We start from the raw sequence: 25,552 nt of genomic DNA on the forward strand, positions 1-25,552 counted from the left end.
TGTGCAGAGATAAGCCCATGATCCAGCCAGCCACAATGTCCCTCCTCATGTGAAAGACTTCTGGTGGTGCCATTCTGTCTCCCAGCATTTTCTAAGTACTTTAGAAAGCAACATCCTGTATTGTGTCTCTTTTCTTAGCAAACTCCTCCAAAGGGAACCATCTCCTCACTTCACTGCGGTGTTGGTAGATGTGTGCACTTCAAGGCACACAGCCAAGCCAGCTCAGCCCTTAGGGGTAGTCCCAGCTGCAGCAATTACACTCTGCTCAGGTGTCACTCATTCACGTGTCCCTAAAGAGCCCAATCTTTTCATCTTTGGTTGGGCAATGCACTTCTGTTCGATTCAGCACTGCTCCTGGCAAACTGGGACCACACATTTTCATTACTGGTCTTTAATCAAGCCAAGAGACTAAACAATGCTCCATGAAAGAAAGCAAAGTACTTTAATTTCAAAATTAAATAACTTCTCTGAAAGACTAAAACCCAAACACTCTCCATTCTTTCGGTACTTAAAGCAAGAACAAACAGAACTCAGAAATTCAGACTACTCCAAAGTATCCCATGACCAGCAGAGCCAGATCCTCTCAGGAGATGACCCAAGTGGGATCACACTAGAAGTTCCCTATAGAAGTACAAGAAGACTTCATTGCTGCCTCTGAAAAAAACCCCAGAAGTCAGTCTGCACTTTGAGGATAAAGGGAGAAGACACCTTTCTCAGTGAGTGTCCTCAGGGAATCACCTGTAATTAGAGATAGCTTTGGTGAAGCTCATTGTTTACATGCCACTTCCAGGAAAAAACATTAATAAAGCAGAAAGCTTTCACCCTTTCTCCAGAAAAGCATTTTTGTTTGTTGAATCTGAGAGGAAAAAAAATTTGTATGCACTCCAGAGAAAGCTGACCTGCCCACAAAGGTTCTAAGACTTCATATGCCTGGCACAGCAGAATTAACAGCACCCTACAGCCTTTTTTGTTATATAACTCCCTCTAAATCAAAGACCTTCTTTGCAGTCTCATATTTGACAACCCTTTCTGACAAGTTCCAAAACTGCAGTTAGTTTAAAGTCCTAGAGCCTGATTCACAAAGGCATCACGTAACACTGTCTTCGTTCTGAGAGGCCTTTGGGAGCAATTGCTAATCAAAACATTTCCAACTAGCCTTATTCTGATTTTCCAGTGAGATTTAAGAGGATCCCTTTATGCCTTCAAAAACACTCACTGCAGAGTAGTGGACTTAAACAAGTATATATGTATGCCTTTCTTCTAAAACCTTTACTTTACAGTGTCTGAAATGCAATCACTTCTCAAGAACTACTAAACTGCAAGTCAGCCCAAACCTAGTCCCAGTCTGTATTTTTTTAAATTTAGCCACACATACTAAAGCATTGTGGAGCTCAATCACCAGTCCAAGTTAGGGCTCCATCTAGATCAGGAACCTGATCTCATTCCTTTATCCTACACCAAGTATTGCTGCTGTCTCAGTAATACTGGGATTTTTTTTTCTTTTCAAACTCAACAGCAAAAAAACCCCACATTGTCTGCATGATAGACTACACAGGAGAGGTAGTATTTACCTATTATAAATAAGAACAGTCATTTAGGTTTAAGAGCTATATTTTGGTGTCATTAAGAAACAATTACAACTTAAAGATATAATATCTAAACATTAGCTCTCTGATGTAAGTGGGTATGTGAAGATCCCAACATGACTGACAAGGAATTATTTACTGTTTTCCATCTTCAGATCTGGGATGAAGACAGATTCTGAAGAACAGCTGTCTTTAGCCATGATTCTTCAAATGTTCAAACTTCCAGTTCAGGAAAGAACACAGACATCATCATCTCAGAGCCTCAACCATATTTAATTTTATGTGGGTGCATTCTATGGGAAAATTCTACCCATATGGTAACAGGCAATGGCATTAAAGATTTAAATGCACCTGAGATGATAAATGCCAGTCAAGTATTCATTGTGCCTAGAAATGAAATTTAATTAATCCAGAAACAGACTTTGACCTTCCACTTATTCTCCACCAAACATCCCTCTATGCACAGATGTCAGCTTTGTTTCCAAAGTTTAACTACTTTAGAGGAGTTTACTGCAATCTGTCTATGGCTATGTTCTTGTATCCCAGTATCAAGGCTGTTGGTCAGTCTTACCTTTCCCAAGTGCAGGTTTATCCATCTGGTAAAGGTCCTCTTCTGTACATTTTCGCGTTCGACTAGAAATATCAGAAACAAAAAACAGCACTTAACTTTCCAGAAAAGGGGAAAACTGGTAGTAAATTTCAGAAACTGATGCACAAAACAGTTAGAATTCATGAGAACATAAAACAAACATACTCTAAATCAGGAAGGTCCAGTTTCAGTGTTTTATTCAATTTCTTTGCCCAAGCATGAGCTATACATTTGTAGATGCATTTTAAAGGCAGGAGGAAGGAATTTCTTAGTTTTGCAGTCTTCAGTGTTCAGGTTCTGAGAGATGAACATTATGTGCTGTGCACAGCTCTCCAGTGTTGTCACCCTCTGAGCAGGCAGCCTGACCCTTCTATGTCAATTTATAGGATTATTGCTCTGACACCCTCATGCAGATTGGGCTGGCCTGGATTCCAATGTACTTGCATGCACAAGGAAACAGGACCAACACAACCATTTTGTCTTCATTCTTATGAATGGAAAAACCTCATGAAATCCCATCTTCCCAGTCTCCTAACTAGTGCATTTAGAATCAAAATTCCAATTCCCCAGACAGAAGAATCATTTTATTTATATTGCAGTAAGACTAGGAGTGCTTGTTCCTCGCCAGAAGTGCTGTGCACTGGGTGCTGTACAAACAGCTCTTGGGCCAGCTGAAGAGTTTTTAATCACATCTGCCATTTCCTGAATCCATTTCCATAGTGAAATATGGCAGGAGTGTAAGGGGAATCATATTACTGCCCAGCTTTCATTTACCTTCTAATATAAAAAAATAAACCATATATTTAATATAAATGAAGTAGACTGTCAAAGCAATATTTCACTTTAAAGACAATTATTCTCAAGTGGTTCTCAAGTTTCACTTGAATTAAGGAAATCTGGCAATTTATGAACAAAACCCATTAAAACTAGTTATATGCTAGTATTTCAATTTACTCATACAGCATATCAAATATATTTTAAAACCATTTTGTGTTTATTCAGCCCTACAAAAACAGCTAACCTATCTACTGGGAAATCACATTCTCAGAAAGTCTGGGCTGCTTTTACTGGTCAGACTGATTATAGGCCAAGCAGTAGCTTCTGTAAATCAAATTTTAATATTGTTCTTTTTGATCATTTTAACCAAAGGGTCAGCAGCTTCTAATCATATGTATAACTGTTTTCCTTATTTTGATGCATTGGAATAGAGCTTTTCAGCACAAAGTTCATCTGTCACTGATGTCCATTCAGGCCTTTTTAGTTGTCTTATTCCATAAAACCTGATTTTCTCCAAGATTGGTTAAAAGAAGTCATTACCATTTAAGTGCTTTAGAAAACATAGAAAATGCCAAACTAATTATTGCTGTTGGCTTTTCTTTTAAAATGTCTTAGAAGAATGTGCAAAGATTTGAAACAGCTCTCTAAAAATGAAACTGTAAATTATATTAGGACTCCAGAGTATCTGTAAAACACCCACAGCATTTACCACCTACAAATCCCAAAGTACAATAAACTGAGAGATGTGTCACATATTTCTTGGGCTTCGCTTTCTTCAGCACCTCAGTTCAGAACTGGGTTTCCATGCACTCACTCCCACAGCCACAGCTGAACAGCAGAAGTGCTGTGTGTCACCCAGGGTGTAACTTCAACAATCGAGCTGTTAAAATTAACCTTTGACAGTGGGTGGAGATTAAGCCAGAGTTGTTCCCAGATATACTTCTTTCTGTTCAAATACAGGTGTGGGTGCAAAGGGGAAGGCAGAGGAGCTAATAGCAGGCAACAGGGCTGACAATAACCCCCACAAGGGCCATCTATTAAACTTGTCTGAAATGCTCAGGAATGCTTGGATGGGCACCAGTGCCAGACTTCAGAAAATAAAAAGGAGACCTTATCAAACAGGCTGGATATACAGATTTCCAATGTCAACCAAAATCAAAAAGGAAACACAGAAAGGGTCACAGAAGCAAATAGAGTGTTTTCTGGTATCATCAGAGGCTTGGTTTCTTGTCATCAGTCACTTTGGCAACCTTCACTTTCAGTGTAAATAAGGATGCAAAAGAGAGCTGTGTTTATTTACAGATCATCCATAAAACTAAGCACACAGAGGCTCCTAATTTTGCTGCAGAAATTCTGCCATGATGCAAATCAGGAGTTGCACATATGCCTCAAAGGATGGGTGAGCCAAGCTGGTATTACTGCTTTGGGAAGCTCACACACCAAACATAAAAAAAAGCACATTCAGGAAAGCACTTGCATACATAGACAGGTTTCTGAGATGAATTTGTCTCTATAGCAAATAGCTTCTTTCCAGGAAGAGTGTTGACCCCAGAATGGGCACTATTTGATTCAGTAAAATTCTAAAGCAACAGTAACTGGAAGGGGAAGAGGAAAGGAGAGGAAATGTGTTTATAAAATCCCTAAGGCACACAAACCCCTAATGCAGTCCATATGCTCCATGGCAGAATTAATGGGAAAAGTTCAGCACAGGTATTTACTGATGTGTGCCTTTAACTGCTATTCTGCTCTGGCATTGTGGACCTCCCAGTTTCAGTACAGCCCCTCTTCTCCAAATTTTTTTCATTTAAGATGATTGTAGAAACTCTATAAACTTTATGCAGTTTCTATAAATTAAATTGAATTTTTTTTCTCCTTCACACCTAATATTATATAAAAGTGAAGAAAATCATTCAAGTCCAAAGTTCCTATACTTACGTATATAGTTTACTAAAACTGCACTGTGTTTACTGGGCAGCTAGAGAGCAATAACACCATTATAAAATAATAATTACACCCACCATATGGCTGGCCTGCACACAAATCCTATACTGGAGAAGAAGGATGCCTGCTGTGAGGGTTGAATTGAAAGATGTAATACCAGAAGGTAGTAAAAATTCAGGAATTGCCTTTTTGATTCAGCTCAGCTCAGACCTTGATGTAAGAGAAAAATTATAGAAACAAATTCTGACCACTTACAGAAGCTAGGTCTTCCACACTCTTCCAGTAAGCCCAACTACAACATGCTTTCACAGGAGGATGTAAGAGGCACAGTGTTTGTATCAAAGTGCATGGGTAGAGCACTGACAGGCATTAACTGAAATAATTTAGAGGGAAAGAAGCCACTGGAGAAGGAAAAGGTGTACTGTTAGGATTGGGTGTACCCTATTGTATAATCCACTCATTTCTCTGCCCCACAACTGTGTCCTAGAGGACAGAGGACAGAATTTGGCTCAGCCCCTGTAACTGCACCCCAGTCAGTATGCAATATTCACAAACATATACTGCTTTCTAAAATCTTATAGCAAAGGCATCTAATTCGTCAAAGAGTAAAACTAAGCTAGTTCAAAAACCATTTGGGCAAAATTCTAGGTTAAGCTACTAATGCACAAGGTACTTCAGCTGCTTTCCTGTGTGGCACAATTTCCTTCCCCATCAGTCTAGAAATTCCTCAGGCATTTGCTATTGCCATTTCTCCCCCTCCCAAATCTCCTCAAAGGTCACTACTGTTTGCATCACCTGCAGGAAGCTGATCCCTAAGAGCTTCTATGTTCAACAGCAAATTGGAGATAGCAAATATTGATTTGCTTCTAAATACTATTTATTCTGTTGTTGTAGAACCAGTTATGAATAATCCTCTGAGGCACACCACCATGGGGCTGGGCACTTCAAGGAACTATGAAACATGGAAGCTGATTTGAGTAGAATACTTGTCAGTGTGTAATTACATAGCTTCAGGAAATTACTTGATTTGCATGTATGGATATTACTCCCAAAGCAAAGCAGAAGGTCACTTAAATTTGCTTCCAAACCTATTAGCATTTCATCCAGGATATCATCATCAAATGACGTTAAAACCATCACAACAGGCCAAGCTGGCTTGTAGATCCAATTACACCTTACCTTCTGGACATCTTGCCAAGTTCCTGTTTTATAATAAGCACAAAATCCAGCTTCCTTCTTTCTACCACCAGCTCAACCTCTGTAGATACACTTGCCATTAACAAGAAGCAAGTCTTCAAGATGGAAATGCTGGTATTGGCCATCTAACTGTGACAGAGGGTGCTTTAACCACCCATGGCTTCAGAGGCAATAACTTGCCAGGATATTCCCCATATTCACTTCATAAGTACCCAGGGGCCACCACAGAACCAGTTCATAATGTGCATGGCTCTGGATGTATCCCAGCATTTGCCACAGTCTTTGATCTGGAGAAAATGACACTTCTTATTACACAATAAAAATATATGTGAAAATGTATGATAATTAAATACTACAGCCTAACTCCAAAGTGGAACATGGTTCAGACACCCTGAGTCTTGGGAAATACAAATTTCCATCCTTCTGCCTTCCTCACCCCCAAGCCCCCATTTATAGAATTAAGCAATCAAACAGTCTCTAATGAACATATATTGAACAATCCACTTTCGAACTCCAGGCCACTAAATAAAATGAGAACTGGATTTTAAACTGGGCTTCATGGTGTTCCTGCACTGTGACTCAGCTTAGGTATTTCTGATTACTAGGCATCATACTAACAAATCTGAATACTCCTTTCTCTTCAAACAGTGTTCACAAAGGAAGCCAGACCTACATCTCAGAACACGGATTTTACCTAAAATTGCTCATTTGAGATGATGATAGATGCAAGTAATCGCCTAAGGGCAAATAAATACCATGCCATTAGTTAGAGTAGGTGGTCAGGCACTAGATACAGGATGCTGATGATAGACTCTGGATACAGACAGCCCTAAGGAAGTACAGATCCTTGTCCAGGACACCTTCTGCTGTTCAAATACAATACATGGGACAAAGTTCAGGTGCACAGCCCAAGGACAGAGCACATGCAAGCAACACATCCAACATGGGAAGGATGATTAAAGGTGCACTGGAACAAAAGTAAAAGGGGGTGAGAAGGGAGATTGGGTGCGGGGGTAGCAACTGACAGCAAAAGAACTGGAGAGTTTAAGATGAAATGTGTAAAATAGGGCAGGGGAAAGTGCAATTAAATTTTGTACTTTTATTTCATCTCAACACAGAGTTACATTAAACACATTGAACTATGAATGGTCAGAGACATAATTTCTATTATATGTTTTCACAAGATGAAAAAATAGCTTACAGCATTCCTCTCGAGTATATGGTGCAGTTCAGCAACTGCTCTGTAAGCACTCAGTACTTGCACATAAAAATCTCCATATTTGTAGGAGTGTGAATTTTAAAGGCATAATTGAAATATAAGGAATAACTTTGGCCAAACTGCCCACAAAATTAATTTTATAAGCTTACGAATTCCTGTGAATTCTATATTTTCCTTGTGCTTAAGAAACCCCCAAACAGCTTAGAAGATTAATATAAATTTTCTGTTTGATCTATGCAGGGGTTGAAGGCTTTGTTGTGTACCATATGCCAATTTGATGTAATCTGGAGCACATGAAATATTAAATCTTAAAAACCTTGGTTTTCTAAAGGAAACATTAACTACACTATATAACATGAGTCTGGTCTCAAGTTACCTCTTATGAACAGGGCCTCTAAGCCCTCCAGATGAAGTTGTTAAGTTAATTGTTTGTTGAAACTGACCCATTTATTAGGGTCCTTATTAAATTTCTATGGCAGGTGTTGAAAGCTTGAGGCTTTTTCATTCCATCAAAGTTGCAGAGTCCAAGTCTTATTGGTTCAAAATTCTTTAAAACTTAGGTTGATGCTGCAGAACACAAACATTGTAAGATCCCGAGCATTATATTTTCATTAGCTGCAGCTAAACAGGTTTCTTTTGGACTTCAGTGTCTGGTTATAGCAAAATATTTACTACTGCAATTGGTATATTAAGATTACATGCACCAGACAAATATTATGAATATGAGAATATGAGATTTCTAAAAAACTCTTAGTGCTTCAATCCTCATAATGTCTGAGACAGATGTTTCTCTTTCCAAAGAATTAGATGAATTTACTTATAAATTCTGCTGGGCTTTGGAAGAGAAATCCTACATAAAATATTATTATTAGAGCTGATCAAAAAAGCTTCCAACAACAGGGATTTATATTTTCCCTTGAAAACTAATTTAGTAGATTTAATAGTGGCAGATGGTAAAGATTCCCCTCCATGTACCCTTCAATCACAGAGCAAACATCTTTTTTCAAATGACTCTTTATATACATGGGAAATGTTATTGAACAGATTAACAAAATTTCTCATTTACATACCAGGAATGTTATGAAATAAAATCTGACGAGGTTGAAAAAGAGGAATACAATTCTGTTCTGAACACTGAATGAAACAGATATCAGAGTTTACTGTGAAGATTGCTGGACCCAAATAAAGTATTAATTAGGTTAAATTCAGTGGGTTGAAATTGATCTAAAAAGTGACTTAAGTGTTGATCCAGCAAGGGGTTTTCAGGCTGTGCAGAACGCTTCTTGTGGTTTATTACACTCTGTTCAAGAACCATAACACCTCCTTCTGTGGAGAAGCAGGATTTGCTGTTCCCAGCAATTGCCATTAGGAGAAATGCAACAACAATCAATAACCTCTGTGGTTCAGGAGATGATCCTCGCCCAGAGCTCATGATGTCCAGTGCTGTCTGCTGCACTAGTTCTGGCTTCTCCAAATGGGAGTCCCTCCTGGGACTGCTGCTGTTTCTTGAAGCAACAGAGGCCCCTGCTCTGCAGTGGGCAAAATATCCCACTCCTGTCATTGCTGGCATATTGAACTCTGCTTTAAAGCACAATGCTTGACTTCAATTTCCACCTCTTGCACTTCTTCTACCTACTTGAGTACATTCGGTCAGATTCTCTGCACTTGCTCAAAAGTAAAATCAGGAGAGCCCTTCTGAAACTAACAAAGTCATAGCTGCTGTGTTCAGCCAGGTGCAGTTAGCCCTGTCTTCTTATCAGTTAGAGAAATGGCTTTTGCATGAAGTTCACATTGACACAGTTTTACTAGCACAGACCTTTCCCTCCCACATGGTGAAGTAGATCTCACAGCCATATCAGTATCTCTTCATATCTATGTATCACTTCTAAGAGATCCCTGGCAAGATCTCCACTCTTATCCTGTGACATCTAAAATGAAAAAGACATCATCCTCCAGAAACCATCCTACATCCAGTAAGTAAGGCCTAGTCACAGAGTCCAGTCCATTCCATCTCCACTTTGCATTTACCTTTACTTGTTATGGCAAACCTAGAAAGCTTAAACTGTCAAGCATTCCTAATTCTTCATATTCATTTCTACACAGGCAAAAAATCCTTTTGGCTGGTTAACTTTGTTAAGACATCAAAATCTGAAATGCAGTAAGATATTCTGCTACACATCAGATCTGACAACAGTGCTAAAGCCTGAATAATTTGAGATGAGCAAAGCCAAACAAAACCCACATTATGTGCCAGGGTTATTTCTTTACATTCAGAATCAGATGAGAACTAGAACATGCTCAGAGTACCACTGTTTCCTATATTTGTCAGTTAATGTTAACATTGCAGTTAGTGTTTAACTGTATTTTTATGTATTTGAAAGCATTGTAATTAAATCTGTGAGTAGAATGAAGAAAATGCAGGTGCAGGGGATTGGCAACATGTCTACTTTCCACAGAAGAGTCCCAGGCAGTTTCCTGAGCTTCTTTAGATAAATCAGTCTTTAACAGAAAATTTGAACTCTCCCTGTTATTAACCAGGATCTTTAAAGCACCACAGGATGGTATAGAAAGGCTGAGAAGACAACTGCCAGAGATGTATAATCTTCTTTGGAATTTGCCTTTACCTGAGGGAAACTTAAAAGACGGTAGCTTTATTTTCTAAAATCAGGTAAGGAAAGGCAACCACAAACATGTCACAGAACTACCTTGCAAAAGCCCTGAAATCACAAGGAATTGCTTGTTGGGGTGCTGGTGGCTTCTGGATTTCTCTTTTCTGCTTCCTCTACTATCCCCAAACAACTTGAGATTACCCAGCCAATACATTATCCAAACCAAGGAATGCTTACAAAGCCTTCTGGACACCACAGCACTAGAAGAGGTTCAGAAGGAAAACTTAATCACATATGTGCAGAACTGAAAGAGCAGTAATAAAAGCCAGAAAGAGTAACCCAATGCAGGGACCACCAAAACCTAGAGGTGTGCTCAAGAGATGGAGCAGCCTCAGATGGATATGCAGAATCCAGAGCCACACTGCCTTCTGCCTCTCTCCCACTTATTCTTCCTTTTAGTGTCTCTTACCAAAGCCAATAAGCAGCACAGAAGAAATAGAGTGAGAAGCATGGTAATCAGGTGAATATTAGAAACATGCAGAAATACATGCAACTCTAAGAGCAAAAGATTGAAGAGATTTATGGAGATTAATATTAACTAGAGGAAAATCCTCTGGCTTTGGAGGAATAACCAGATGCTTTGTTCATTGTGGGCGAGACACATGATCTGAAGTAGAGGGTACAAGACTTTTGGAGGGACAGAGAGGAACACAAAACCTAAAACAACGTAAGAGATGGGAGCTACACTATGTAAGGTGCTGTATTGCAGCACAAGGCAACCTCCATTCAAAAATGGATGAAGGCAACTGTAGGCTGCCAAAGTTAGATTAAAATGGATAAAAAGCTGAACCACAGTAGAAACCCTTTTTAAGATTCATTTTATAAAATGCAAGAGCCTAGCAGTGACCAGTACATACTCCTGAGAAGCTGCCATTAGACTTAAATGACCTGTTGGGAGGTATTCTAGGAGACTCCAAGAGAGTTACTCCTGCTTTTCTAGAAAGGATGGCTGACACAGAAGTTACAGGCAGACCAGGGATGGCAAAATTCTGAATGTTCAGTGAAGTCATCCATTAAGTCTCCCCCACAAAACCCCAAGCCTGGCCCCTCTAGCACTAACACAGGTTTTGTGGGCAGCACAGTAGAAGGCCTGGACCCCTCTGCACTCTGGTGAGCACTGCTTGAAGTAGCACAGGGAATTGTGAGCTGCAGGTCCTGGGTATTATTCTGGGTGATGCTATCCAGCTACAAGAAGTGAGTAGAGAACTTATTTTTCTGAAATCAGTAGTAGTCTCTCCTTTGCTCCAGCAGGCTCTAAGAACCAGATTATAATGTATGAACATAGTTCAGAAATAGTATTGGCACAGCTTACCAATTAGTCAAAACTAGAAGGTATCAGACAAAATCCTGGATTGGGTTTGGCTTAAGGCCTGAAGTAACATGCAAAATCCCAGTTTTTCCTGAGTCCCACAGAATGTGGAAATACAGTCCTCAAGTGACTGGCAGATGCTCTTGATGGAGCTCCACACTTTTAGCTATATGCCAGGATGAAAACCCAAGGAAGAGCAATGTGTGTATGAGCTCTCCTGTTCTGAGGATCCAACAGTTAAATAGTACCATTTTATGGCATTAAATCAATGTCATCAAAAACCACAGCACATGGAGCTGTGGACACTTCATGCATCTTCAACACTGACACTGCTATGCCTCCTCACTTCTTTATTAAATAGTTCACCTGTAGCTTCCAGGACAGGCACCACCTCTCTACCTTGCTATTTTTTGCAACTATTTTCCAAATTTCAAATGAGAACATGGCAGGAACCATGAAAATTCACACTCTATGTCCTTCATAGCCAACATAGAACATCAGAAGAAAAGGCAAATATAAAAGAATTTGGTTGTAACTGCCAAGTTATTATCTGTGTAGTTTATGGACATTTCCAAAGACAAAATTTACCAGAGATATTCCTCATGTATGGTATTACCCATAGCAAGAAAATCTTCTCTCAAAAAAAACCACATAATTGTACTCTGTGTTTGCACTGTACCTTCAACCTCATCAGCTCTGTCATCCTCCTTATCACACTTTTTCATCCCTGGGGACAAGACATCAGAGAAGACAAGCAGTGTCTTCTGTTACAAAGAAGCAAATAGAAGCAGCATGAACTTGAGGGACCAATTATCATGCAAGCAACAAGCCCTTCCTTGAATACAATCTGCAATGCTCATATGACATCATCCCATCTTTCCAAAAGCCAAATTTAAAAAAAAAAAAAAAAAAAAAAAACACAAAAAAACAGGTCATGGAAAGAAATTGTATTTTGTTGCTTTGAACTGTGTCCAGTATGCGTAACGATCCCTCCTGAGATGTGTTTAAGAGATAACACTTCAAAATGGGACACAAGCCATTTATTTGTTACATTAGCTTGCAGTCAGAAGTTAATCTGATATTTTAGAGAAAGGCAGACCTTCCAATATATGTCATAGTCCCTAACAGGAGGAATAAAGGCATTTTGGCATGAGAGGGAGGGAGCACAAGGGAGGGTGTCAAGCCACGTTTTGGCAGCAGAGCTGGCCTACCGTGTTCAGCAGCCCTTGGCCCAAGAGCACTTACAAATACAAACACAATCACATGAGCTCACTCTTGCTCCCCCTCTTGCACTGCCTTGCATCTCTCACCCCAAGCCCTAACGACAGGATGCTGGTTAGTGCATGTTCCTCCTGGTTTTTTATCCATTTGCCATATCAAATCAGGAATGTTGTGCAATGGGAGTAACGCAGAGCATGAGGGCTGACAGCATTCCTGCTGCTGTAGGAGTCAGAAGAGCTCTAATCAGTCAGCTTCTGTTCTGCCTCTTTATCCTCTCTCTGACAGGCACACCTGCCAATTTCAGCCCAGAGGAATGCTGGTATGTGCTGGGTATGGTTAATAGGTGATACCTCCACCTTCTTTAGGTCCCCAGTTGCCTTTAGAGCTGGAATATGCATAGAACAACAGGAAAAAAAATCAGTACCTTAGCCTTGATTTTTCTTCAACCACAGGAAATTGGATGGATGGATGGATGGATGGATGGATGGATGGATGGATGGATGGATGGACAGCAGAAGCAGACACCGCTGCTGTCAGGACTACACACTCCAGTTCCTTATGGCAATCCGTAAGGAGATGGACAATCCAGTAAAACAGGAAAAGACACCAAAAGCATAAGGAAGGCTGTGCTGCACACAGACTCTGATGGCTGAACACCTTGTCACCAACACCGAGATGAGGTGAGCTAGAACGAGCATGGTCATGGGCACTGCAGGTGAGTGGGATGACAAAATCTCCTCCCTCAGCCCCTGCCTATGCTCAGACCTAGAGATTTCAAAGCTGTTTTTAAACTGTTTGTATATGACTTGTACAAGCCCAGTATCTCACAGAGCTGTGTTAGAGCCAGGACAGAGCCATTCTGCCTTTGCATGATGCTTTCAGCTGAGAAGCTTTTGCAGATGTTCATGGTCCTGTGCAGCAGTGCCTTGGCTCATGCCATCCAGCAACTCCTTTGTTTTGAGAGCCTGGTTTTAAGTTGAGAAGCTTAACTCTTGTGTGGAGTTTCTACTCTTTACAGCTGTATGAAATGACTTAAAACAAACAAAACCTTTCAGAAATATGAGACATGACTCATGGGTTTTGAAAGCCAGAGTTCACATATCCCCATTGTATGTCATTTCAAGGCCATGGAAAGGCATTACTAACTATTCCAAGGACTCTGGCAGGCTTGAAGTGTGCATGGCAATAAGCACCATCAAAACACTTGCAACACCCATAGTACAAGCAAAGTCAGACCAGAGAATTGAGTAACCATGACTAAAACATGATCATACAATCAGCTCCCCTCAGTATTAGAAACACTATGAAATCTTCATAGAGAAAAAAAAATCAGGAATGCAAAATCTGACTGCAGCCTCTTGCATGTCAACAGGGAAACACCAAGTCTTTAAGCAAAAGATGCTAATTTGAAACTGAGGTATCATTAAAAAAAATAAAATTACTCTCAATGCAAAACAGCATTTAGACTCTGCTACAAAACACTGCTAGGAAGGTCATGGATACCAGAGTATGACCTCTATCAAAAATCCTACATAAAGTATGTCAAGGAGAAGGCTCAAAATCTTAAATGCCTGTGGGAATTCCTTTCAGGCCTTGGGTAAATTTTCATGCTCTGTGCTTCTCATCTGTAACAGTGCAATCATTTGAAGCCAACTTGAAATTGAACCCACAAACACTGACTGCAATGTCAGCCCCTAATGTTTAGAAAGTAAGGAATTCCTAAGATGATTTTCATGATTCATCTATCCAACAATACCAAAACTGCTGATCAATCATTTGCACAGCCAAGGAAGGAATGACAACAGGACTTGATACAATAGTGTGCCTCTCTTAGGCCAGTGCAGTAAAGCTGTAAAGACAAAAATACTTTTTACTTATTAACCCAGAAGTTGCTGATACTGGAAGTAACAGAGGAGAAAATGTTACACCTCAACTTCATCAGCAAGACATTCTCCCTTGCTCACCAACATGACATTCATAAGAAAGTCACCAGAAAAGTCAGGATGGGAAATTTTGTTTTAGTGTAACTTCACAGAGACTTTTCATGGTTATCCTTTAGTTTATTTTTGCCATTAATAATTATGACTGCAATTTAGCTGTAAAAATGGCTTTGAAAATATACCTTCTCTATTTCAATTTATTTCTACAGCTGCAGAATTACATTGTTTAACTTTTCTTTCTTAAGTGGATTTCCTTTGGCTTTGGCTCCCATTTAATAAAGTGACGAGTTTAGGGAAAATAGCCTTTGCAGTTTCAGTGGATTAGTAGGGTAAAGCCTAACTTGATTGAAAAACAACTTCTCTTCCTGTTGCTTTACTGCCAGTCAAATCACACTTGCTTACAGCTGCATCTGGCTGACAGGTCAGTAATTTCACTTTTTGTTTTCAAATGGTCAGCAACAGCAACACCAATAACATGAACACTCTTCATTTTCTGTGGTGTGTGCAAAGTAGGTGGGAATCCTCTAAGTGGAGACACATTGTCAGAAGAGAGCTTTGCTGCTCTGCTGGAAATCAGTAGTTGATAAAAATGAAGAAAGCATGTATGGACCAAAGACAGTAACATAATTACTTACAATTCCATGCCAGATGAAACATGTGGGCGGCAATTAAGTACAAAAAGCTTGTCAGAAATCCCTAAGCACATAATTTAATCTGGATTTGATGCTATGACACCACAAGATGCTGCACACCTCTTTAAGGTCTGCAGAGCCTGCATTCCTCACTCATCTCACATCCTGCAGTGTTCTGTGTCCCACAGAGGCTCTTCCTTGACAGCACCCACAGCTCAAGATAGGCATCAGGATTTAGCTTTTATTTGTCTGCTAAAACAAACAGATTTGATCTGTAGATCATTTCATTATAAATAAAATAATAAATAATAGTTACCCTGTTCATTCAACATTGAACAGATTTAATTTTATAGCTGTTTTTTGTAGGATGGCCACATTAAACTTCACATGTGCCGCAAAAAAAGACTCTGACATCAAGAGATGAGAAGAAAGAACCATGGGTCATTCAAATTCCATCTTGTCTGCCTCTCCTACCTTGGCCAGAAAATTAAAAAGGGAGATAACTGGTAACTTTTACAAATGCCAGTATTGGCTCATATCTCTCTGCTGGGAAAGCAACAATCAAAATTGATTTACTTTTGTGACCACTAAACACAGGATTTTAAAGTTTAATTATATAAATCCTTCCACTTAGACACTTCCAGACCAGTCTCTCCATTAAAAAAAAATTAAAATATATAATCAAATATAGAAGTACAATTATATAGCAAAGGACATAGTTTTGTCACAGATAACATGCAGAGAAATAAAAACTTTGAGTTTATGAACTGATTAAAATTTACAAAATAATGACAAAAGGCACTTAGACAAGTTCATAGTATTTACAATTTCAACAGTGATCTCCTTGAATAGGGAACATTAAATTTGCTCACTAAGTGAGATACAGCAGTCTTCTAGAGAACTTCTCTGGTAAAGAAGCTGCCGAGGGTTTAGGGCACAAAATCATCTGGTTTCAGAAGGAATTGCCAGTCTAAGGAAAAACTTTCTGCTAGTATAAACTGACCCTTTTCCTCTGGATTTTTAGACACTCATAAAATTGATCCATGCAATTGCAGGGTCAAACACAAGAAATTATCACTATCACTGATTTTACAAACAAGTTACATTTTATTGATTTGTCTGATGTCATACAGGAAACCAAGTTACATCTCAAACTTTGCTCTTTTAAATCACAGTTTGCATGGTATGCCAGGATATGCTTAGAAAGCACTGGATTTGAGTTGCTATGTAAGAGATGGATCTTTGAAATTCAGCTTGTGTGGGGCCTTTTCTTAATGAAATCCACTGAGATACTGAACTCCAGAGTTAAAATAGGTTCTACCATATAGGTTTGAAGCGAATGAATTTGGAGCAGAATGTACTTGCTATAAAAAGTAAGGGGAAAAAAAGTCTTCAAACTTAACATTTGTCCCAAGAGTCACATAAGATTTCATCTTTCAGGGTTGTCTTCCAGGGAAACTAATGTTTCCCTGGAAACATGTTTCTAAATACAGTTGCTCCACTCACATTTTGTACTAACAGTTTGTTCTTCAAGTACAGAGATGGGCTAATCAATGCTGAGTAAGTATCCCTGAAACTTGCCCACTCTAGTCAAATCCCACAATTTCTCAGGATCCACCTATTTTTAATAACTTAACATAACATTATGTAACAAACCTAACCTCTGGTTAAAGTTACTTGCAAAAGTCAATGCATGCAAGTCCTCATCTCATACTTTAGCAGTAGCCCTAAAACATTTTTAACCTCTGGCATAAAAATAGAGATGCACACTAATGACTCTTCAAGTCTGAGAGAGCTGGTGCTCAGCCAGGTACCAGAGGCATTCCAGGAAAGGGGCTATACCCTGACTTCATCTCATGCCTGGCACACTGGAGCACTAATCACTTCCAGAAGCAAGATCCAGAGCTGTACCAGCTAAGCTATGAGGAATTACACATTTCTGAGGAGCTCCTGGGAACTGCTGGAGGAAATCTGTGAAGTCACCATGGTGTGTGGTTTCAGGAGGAGGAAATCTATGAAGTCACCATGGTGTGTGGTTTCCCTCCTTACCCAGGCACTAATGTAGGCATTAGTCCCAGTTTCCTCATGGATAAAGCATAAATGCTGGTGAATATTTCACTTCTAAAGTGCAAGAAGAAGGAGCTGCATATTTCCAGCACTCCTTCTGGTTACCCTACATTGAACTTCTTGCCAATGTCCACCTACAACTAGGAGGCAGTGCTGGTCCTGGCATGTTTCCTAACAAGCTCTCCAAGTAGCAGTGGGTTTGGCAGAGTGTAATTGCTGTCTTGTGTCTCTGCCCTAGAGCTGGCTCTGAAAAAACGTCAGTGGGTGATACCAGCCTTTGCCCTGTCATCTTTATGCTTTACCAGAACAGAGGTGCTGGAACACATCATGCTAATCTCTTGTGACTACTTACCCAGCAGATGGATACTTTTGGTGACAAACAATTCTTTTATCTTCTGATACAAGAGTGGTAGCAAGAGTAAGATTGTTTGATCTGAAGAAAGAAAGACTTAGGATTTGACAGAATAATTTTTACTCTTTGTGTGAGGTGTCTCACGAGTGGCACTTAGAGATTAGTTTGCTGTCTTTCCCAGCAAAAGAACTAAGGAACATCAAATGAAAATACCAGGGCACAGGTTTAAAAACAAAACTAAGAGAATTGCCTCTTCACATCGCTGCACTGTTGAAGTCCTCACAGCCATACACTGAGGATTCAAAACATTTAGTGAGAGCTTAAGGGGAGGCACAGTCACAGAAGGAAAATTCACCCATGCTGCTGACCAGCAAATTCCCTCCTGGCTCTGGAAGTCCCTGTTTTGCAAATGGTTGCTGACTAGATGAGGAAACTGTGAAAACTCTTGCCCTTTTCTTATACTAACTAGGCATCCCCTTTGGCACTATCAGAGAGAGATACTTGGCTGGGCAAACCTTTGTGTGAGTACATGCCTCTAGCACATTCCCCTGTCAGCTACTGCAGTGGACCAGTCTCAGCTGTGGGACAGGTCAGAGAGAACTTGGGCTGAAGGCACACTGACATGTTCTAGGCTGAAGCAAAAGACCACTTTGGAAAAAAGGCCCTGGGAGGTAGAGAAAAAGTGAGAAACCTTTGCTTTTTCATGCTTGTATAGCAGTGGCAAGGCAAGAGGCTTGGGTTTGGGTTTCCTTTTTTCTCACATTAGGAAAACAGTAGGAAGATACAGCAGTATCTTCTCCCATTGCAGATAAGTACATGATCATTACCATACCTGACATCAATTTACAGTCTTCATTGCATGACCTTGTATGGTCCTACCCTTAGATGGACTGAAATATTAAAAAAAAAAAAATCAGGGAGAAGGAAGGACCTGAATAAAACAATCCTTTTGGCTTCCTGCTCCAAGAGCCTTTCACTCACTTTTACTGGTAAAAACTAACACACCTTGTTAAAGTCAACTGCTTCAACAAATTATTTTATTAATTTAAAATGTACTAACCTATTTATAAAACAGCTGGCCTTATTAAACCAGCTGCCTGTTAATAAAACAGCTGTGAAAAATTTCTGCAGTGCATGTATTGGACGGTGTAGGCATCACAGAGCCCAAGGGTGGGAGACAAGTATTGCCATCCCGAGCTGGACACTCAGAAAAACCCCTACAGTAAGCATAAGCACCAAAGTAAACAAATAGGTCTCCTGTCACACCCTGAAGGTTGCCACCACCCAGTGCTTGCCAAGGAAAGCACATTCCAGATACAGGGCCCTTCCTGACTGCCACAATTACTCCCAGAAACAGGTCTTACCCATCAGGCTCCAGATCTCTATGGGAAATCAAAAGCCAGAAATAAAGTCAGGAAAGTAACACAAAATTATTCTCAGACTCCACAGAGAATATTTTTAAACCAGAAACAGTCTGCTCAATGTGGACTAAAAGCAAAGAGCAGTTACTTTCTCTTACCCTCATAGTGAGCCCTATTTCACGTCCTCTGGAGATTTATTTCTCCATCCCCTTGCAGATCTGTTTATCTTAGCCTGACCCCTAATTCTTTCCTGGAGATCAGAAAATGACACTTCTGCCTGCTTTGCCTAGGGCTGTCCCTGCTTTCCCTTGGGCTGACAAGGGTTTCCCTGGGTTTTATGAACACCCCTCTTCTGTCCCTCCCTTCATCACAAGAGCATTTTGTAGTGAAGCAGGTTTGCTGAGCAGCTAGGGATAGAGAAAATGCTACTATTAAAGGTTTTCCTAACAATTCAACTGTTTGACAGACAAGGTCACCATTGTATTTACTTGCTTTAAGAAGGAAACTGAGTATTTGTACAGAAACCTGCTGCTTCCAGGCATGGCAGCACCTACTGTCCAGTGTTCTTGCCTTTGGCCTGTAAGAGCATCCTGGCACTTTTGGAATAAGCTCTGGGCAGAGAAGTTATCAGTCAAAGAAAGAATTTTAAGCAAAGAATTTGACTGATAAATTCTGCGGGTGTGGTGATATATGAGAATGTTCTTTCAATTCAAAGCATCTCGTTGCTGCCTCTGTTCTTTTCTGAGAGGGACAAAAAAGGTGTTTCTTAACTGGTATTTTTTTCAGGAATTGGACCTAGAGCAAAAGAGAATACTACAGTTATCAAAAAGGACTCTGTGTTCTTACTGAGGAAGCAGCTCAGTCCCCAGTGCTGTGACTACTCGTGACCTATGCACAAGGTGCATATCCAAGCTCTTTTCCCACACAGCCACCTGTGCTGCACTCTCAAGGACACACTCCCTCCTGACTGTCTGCCACCCCTGCAGTTCCTGGGCAGGACCTTCTCACACTGTACTCCTTAAGTCTCAAATGATCTGCACTGGTCTGAACACACTCATCAGCAGTTTCTTATGGCCTGGAGACTCTGAATTCACTTCAGACATAGAGGTGAGAAGGTCGAATTGGTTTGCATGAAGGAATGCTGTCAGCAGTCCAATTTTGGAGAAAACCTTTCTTTAAAAAGTTTATAGTTTCCCAAGTTGTAACATGGATCAATGAGAAATTGATGGCCAATTATGGCACACCTGAATTTTTGGTTTCAGTTTGGAAGCACCAACTCACGCCTTACCTTTAAATGCCCTTCTGGTTCTTGCTTGAAGTTGTACAAAAATGTCCTTGAAACCAAGTTACCCTGTCTGCAATTGTCTGTACTGAAGAGGTTCACAGGTGTTCTAGCTAGCTCTGCACACCACACTCATTCCAGTGAAACCCTCTGCCCTGAATGGAGTTGGGGGTATGACTAGTATCAGACATATCAGTCCCTGGAAATGGATAATTTTTGTCCTCTACTCTGCTGCTTTAGAGAAAGAAGAGTTCCTTCCTCGTTAGGAAGTTACAGGCCCAGTGAATCCTAATTCAAGCCCACACATCCTCTGGGTGCCCGTTTGCAGATGTAAGTCCTTGTGCTCCACACGGCTCCTGTCAGTGTCCCACATCACTGGCCCAGATTTGTACCCTCCTGCCAATTCTCAAAACTGCAGAGGAGCTCTCAGCCAACCCAGTTCTGTGGAACTGATCCCATTTGCTGAATGACCTGTGCAGCCAGAGGGGCTGAGCCATGGCAGGAGCCCCAAGCCCAGCACCCCAGAGCCTGCAGGCAGCAGGGCTGCCCCAGGGCTCTGCTGCCAGCCTGGGCCATGGGGATCTGCCCTCCCTTCCTCTCCTTTGCCCCAACCTGCAAGGAGGAGTTTTACTCCATACTTTGCGTGCTACTGCCCAACATATGCAGGCTGGATAAGAAGCTACTTTTTCTGTCTTTGTTAATCTCTTCGAGCTCCTTTAATTGCAGCCTGGTAGCTTTTTCCAGACTAGTGGCTGGCATTATTTTATCATTTCCCTGAAGAGTTCATCTGCCATTGCAATTTACAGGCATTTCTCTAGGGGTGAATTTCAATTTTTCCTGGGATGTGGAGTCACATGTTCCACAGATTATCCCACCATCCATCCTCCTTCTGCTCTTGAGTCAAGTCAGAAAAAAACCCAATATGCATACTTCTCTCTCCCCAAAAAGTACATTCTATCCCATTAAAAATTGATGCAGCATGTACTTTGAACAGCAGAAATAAATCCTGCAGATTCACCAGCTTGTCATTTGCTCCCCCATGCTACCACTAGACAATAATATTAAGTGAGGATTTTTAATACTTTTTTTCCTATTGTCCTCTCTGCATTCAGGCTCTATACTTTTTCCACGTGCAATCAAGCTTTATTTGCCAAGGAGCCCCTTTTCCCAGGTAGCTTCTGCTGTATGTACAGCTCTTCTAGTTTTGCTTTCCTGTTCTATTCTTTACTTGTTAAATTGATTATTCGATTCTATTACACATACCAAGTACCATAAAATATAATGTTTCAGCAAAGATCAGAAAAAGCTGGTTTCAGAAAAACCTCAGCTAATTCCAAGACCAGCTCGTCCTATGTCTCCCTAGGTGCACACAGACCCTTGTGGGGCTTTCCAAATTCCTGCCCTCTGTAACCTGAGTTTCTTCCCAAATCTGAATGCAAATTGCTTCATGTTGCTTTTGAGTGCTCGTGTTTCCTCATAAATGCACTACATCTCTGTCTCTTCTCCAGGTTTGATAATTTGACCTTCAGTGGGAACATTTTGAGGGGCAAGGAAAAAATATAGGTGCAAATCAGAGGCACTTTAATTTTTTCTTCATGCATATGAAAGGCAGACAGAAAAGCAAGCACAGCAGACCAATATTGTAAATAATTCAGGGACATGAAAGGTTCCTCTACAGAAGCATCATTATATTTTAAACTGCTTTCAGTTTAAATGTTTTCAACAATTAGGAAACAGCTGTGCAGACCACTTCCTTTTAAAAGCATCACTCTCATCAATAAGCACAGTGTTCCTCAGCTGACTAAATGCTATTTGTTAGGATTTCCAAAAAGATCACTGAGTCCTGTCACATAATTTGGGTACGACTCCTTAATAAGGCTAATCAGCAGCTCAGAGCTTGTGGGAGGTGTGCAAGGGTGATACATCAAAAAGAACCATGCAACTAGAGTGTGATGGAAAATAACACCTTCCATGCCACAAGGATTCTGGGTGAAAGGAAGGAAGAAAGAAAAGGAAGGATTTATGCACATTATTAAGTATTCAATTCAATTCATTGAAGCATAAAGCTTCTGTAAGTTTTGGTTAAAGTTACACTGAGCTGTCAATTGTTTTTTGAAAATGCAAAGTGTACTGAGTTTTACTGAATAATAATCCATTAAATCTGTTGATTTTTTGAACTAGTTCATTCTCTCCACATATCAGAATGAACTTTTTAATAAAAACCCCCCAAATCTAACACTGTTACATGCAAAATATCCTTAAACTGTGACTAGAGAGAAACCTGAGACCCCTCTCCTGGCACAGAAGCAGGAAAAGGATAAAGCTCCACAGGGAGACTGGTGGTACTCACAGGAAAGGACAGATATCCTGGTGCACCTCTGGAGCTTAAAACTTTATTTGAAGATTTCAGGTCACCTACATGTTAGGAGCCCAAGCAATGTATTTGTTGCCTAGCAAACCATTGAAATTACTCACTGGGTATTTCTTTAGTAAGCTGCCAGTGTTTTCTGGATGTGTTTATTTAATTTTTTTAAATAGGATTACTTTCATCATCTTCTATTTCTTTGTCAGTTTAGCTTTTACGCTGCATTCTGAAAAAGCTTAAGTACTTGCTTAAAGCTTTCAGGAAAATGCACTCCTACCCTTTCAAAAAATGTCATTTTTTAACATTTATTGATGTTCCAAGACTCATGACAAGAAACACAATTAGAGACACTGTGATTTTCCCCATATGCATTCAATTTCTCTATTCCCCATGGTAGCTTGGATCCCAAGTGTAGCTATGTAATTTTCCCAGAAAATCATTCAAAAATATACTCTTAATGTTGGGTTGAGGCTGTTTTCCCTAGCCAAGAATTTGCCTCCTAAAACCTTTGCAAAGCAAAGTCAATTTTTAGTTCATTTTCATTATCTTCAGAGATAAACATAATAACTTAATAACATAAGCAACAAAGAACAACACTGTAGTTCAACAGTACAGTAAATACATACTAAAGCTTTTTGGGACCTTTTTTTTTTTAAACCCACACCATATAAAATGAATATAATCTTAACCTAGCAGCTTTATTATGTAAAAGTTGGAAGTTAACTTCATATGTCCAAGTTTTGGATCATGTCAGTTACTGTTTGGTGTTCTGCAGCCAGCAATTCAGTGCAGAGCTGGCAACTCTTCATTGCACATTCTGGCAAATGCAGCAGAAAAGTAAATGTGAGCCCACGTGTGCTCTTGATTACCTCCACATTGTTTTCTTGCACAGTAACAACATATAATCAATATTAACAGCAATGGGCAAGGTAGTGTTAAAATAACTCCTGGTTTTAATGAGCTGGGGCAGTAGGATACACTTCCCTCATGAGTTAGGTTGTCACCCATCAGCCTGTGCATCACATCCTGGTACCCACAAAAAGGAGCGAAACACTTAATGACAAATCTGCTCTTGGCTCATCTTATATTTTAGCACAGCCAGTTGCAATCCAATCCAGGAGAGCCTCAAACTTCCTTTTCCGATGAGGGTCTGGAAGCAAAAAAGCCCTTATGCCTAGAAATAGGGTGGCTGTGCAATGCCTGGATCAGAGCTTATTTGCATGGGAAGGGATATTCTCACCATCTTCAAAAGCAAAAAAGGTTTTGTTTGCTTCTTTCAATGTGACTATCATGTTTGAATATGCTTATAACTCAATCATGTAATTTGTTACAGCCCATTCTTGGAAACAGAGGTTGTAACTGAAATATTCCTACTTCTTTAGCTTAGAAGTGTTCATGTAGTTGGATTCAAATCTCCATCCTAGGAAGCAATCAAAAGCAGAAACAGAGAAATGCCTGCCTAGAGCAGGCTTCATCAGCCACATAACATGTATCTCATGACAGAGCTGCCAGTCTGCAATACCCCATCAGGTAGGAAAGACCCACAATGACTATTTGCTTTCTTCTTCATCCTTTAGTGCTACATGACTAAATGTGACGTGTAGGGCCGTATCTGTTTTTCCCATCCTTTATCACAGATTCATGGTTTACATACCCAACGAGAGCATGCCAGCAACTCTTGTGCAAAGATTTGCCTAATATTCTGCATCAGCTCAAATGGCTGGGAGTGGGGGATGAGAGAGCTGTCTGAATCCTTCTGTTATTCTGTGGGAAACCAGATGCAGGATTTGATGCCAGCTAAAGTTAACCTGATGGACAAAAGGGTTTATTTTAACTTGGTCACTCGATCCAATTCACTGCACAGTCACACAAACACTTGTGCATGTATGAGCCAAGGGGGAAAAGGGTGTGTTATAGCTCTGCCTGTCTTGGCAGCAGCACTGGCTTATTTCTATTTAAACTGTATGTTAAAGTATGCCTTAACAGCCCTTGAGCCATTTTATTTAGTCTCTTGAGTCACACATACATCACACAGATTTTTGCTGCTGTCCAGACTGGAGACACTTCATAAACAAAGCATGAGTCCTCATACAGGAGGGAACATTATGGCATGTCTAACAAAATATTCAGTGATCCAATGGCTACATACAATGGCTGTATTTTCAGATGGAGTTGCAGTTTGGTAGTTAAAGCAAAGGATTGCTGAGGCATGCCACCAGCATGAGAGAAACAACCAAATGAATTTGTTTTCATGCCCCAGTCTTCCTACCTTCCATAAGCACTTTGTAAGGTCTCAGGATGAGAACTAACATTTTGATTGTGTGTCTATGTAAAAAACAGCTGACAGAACCTTTAGATTCCCAAAATTCTTAAAAGCATTCAAAAATGTAACACAGAGCTGTGATTAAAAACCAGGTATGTGTAATGTCTGTCAACAGGTTGACTGTCCTTTCTCTCTTGTGTATTTGCAGGGTCTGCACTACAAGAAAAGTTCTTAAGAGTTTCTTCATTTTCTCTCTCCTTAATACTTACCTGTACCTATCCAGTGACAAGCCACAGAAAAAAAGTACACATACTGTTGTTTTAAAATATTTAAATTACACATTTTGTAAGCTGCCCATCCCAATGATGTAAATGGAGGACTTTGTTTTGCACAAGTGGTTGGAGACATAACAATCAATAACTATCTTCCTCCTTGCCTGCTTTGCATGTATCATTCCTACCTCTGTTTTGCTGGTGCTGATTTCCCCATTCAGTCTTTGATCTTGGCTGTAATCTTGCCACACGATTATCTCTTCCTCTTCCCTTCCCTGTTCATTCTTTCCATCTCACAGCTGATAAAGTGGTGCAGCTCTATAGAGGTAGTTCCTTTCCTTATCAGAGAACAATTAGGAAAACCAGAGCAATCATAGCCCATTTCTGATGCTGCACTGCGATAGCTGTGGTTAGGGGCGCATTACACATACCTAGTCACTCCTGCTATAACATTTCAGACCAGCACAAAATGAACACAACACCCCTCAGGCATCTCTGCATTATGCTGCC

The 25,552-nt window shown here is 40.2% G+C and overlaps 1 protein-coding gene across 1 annotated transcript in view; it reads right to left on the bottom strand.

The window, feature by feature from the left end:
* Window positions 1–25,552, bottom strand: part of CLMN (calmin) — a 74,155-nt gene that overhangs the window by 23,272 nt on the left and 25,331 nt on the right. The window contains exon 2 of the mRNA XM_056492291.1: window positions 2,158–2,219. Within this exon, the coding sequence (XP_056348266.1) occupies window positions 2,158–2,219 (62 nt within the window). The remainder of the gene's footprint in view (window positions 1–2,157; window positions 2,220–25,552) is intronic.

Source organism: Oenanthe melanoleuca, chromosome 5 (assembly GCF_029582105.1).
Source record: "Oenanthe melanoleuca isolate GR-GAL-2019-014 chromosome 5, OMel1.0, whole genome shotgun sequence".
In the NCBI taxonomy this organism is placed as follows: Eukaryota; Metazoa; Chordata; class Aves; order Passeriformes; family Muscicapidae; genus Oenanthe; species Oenanthe melanoleuca.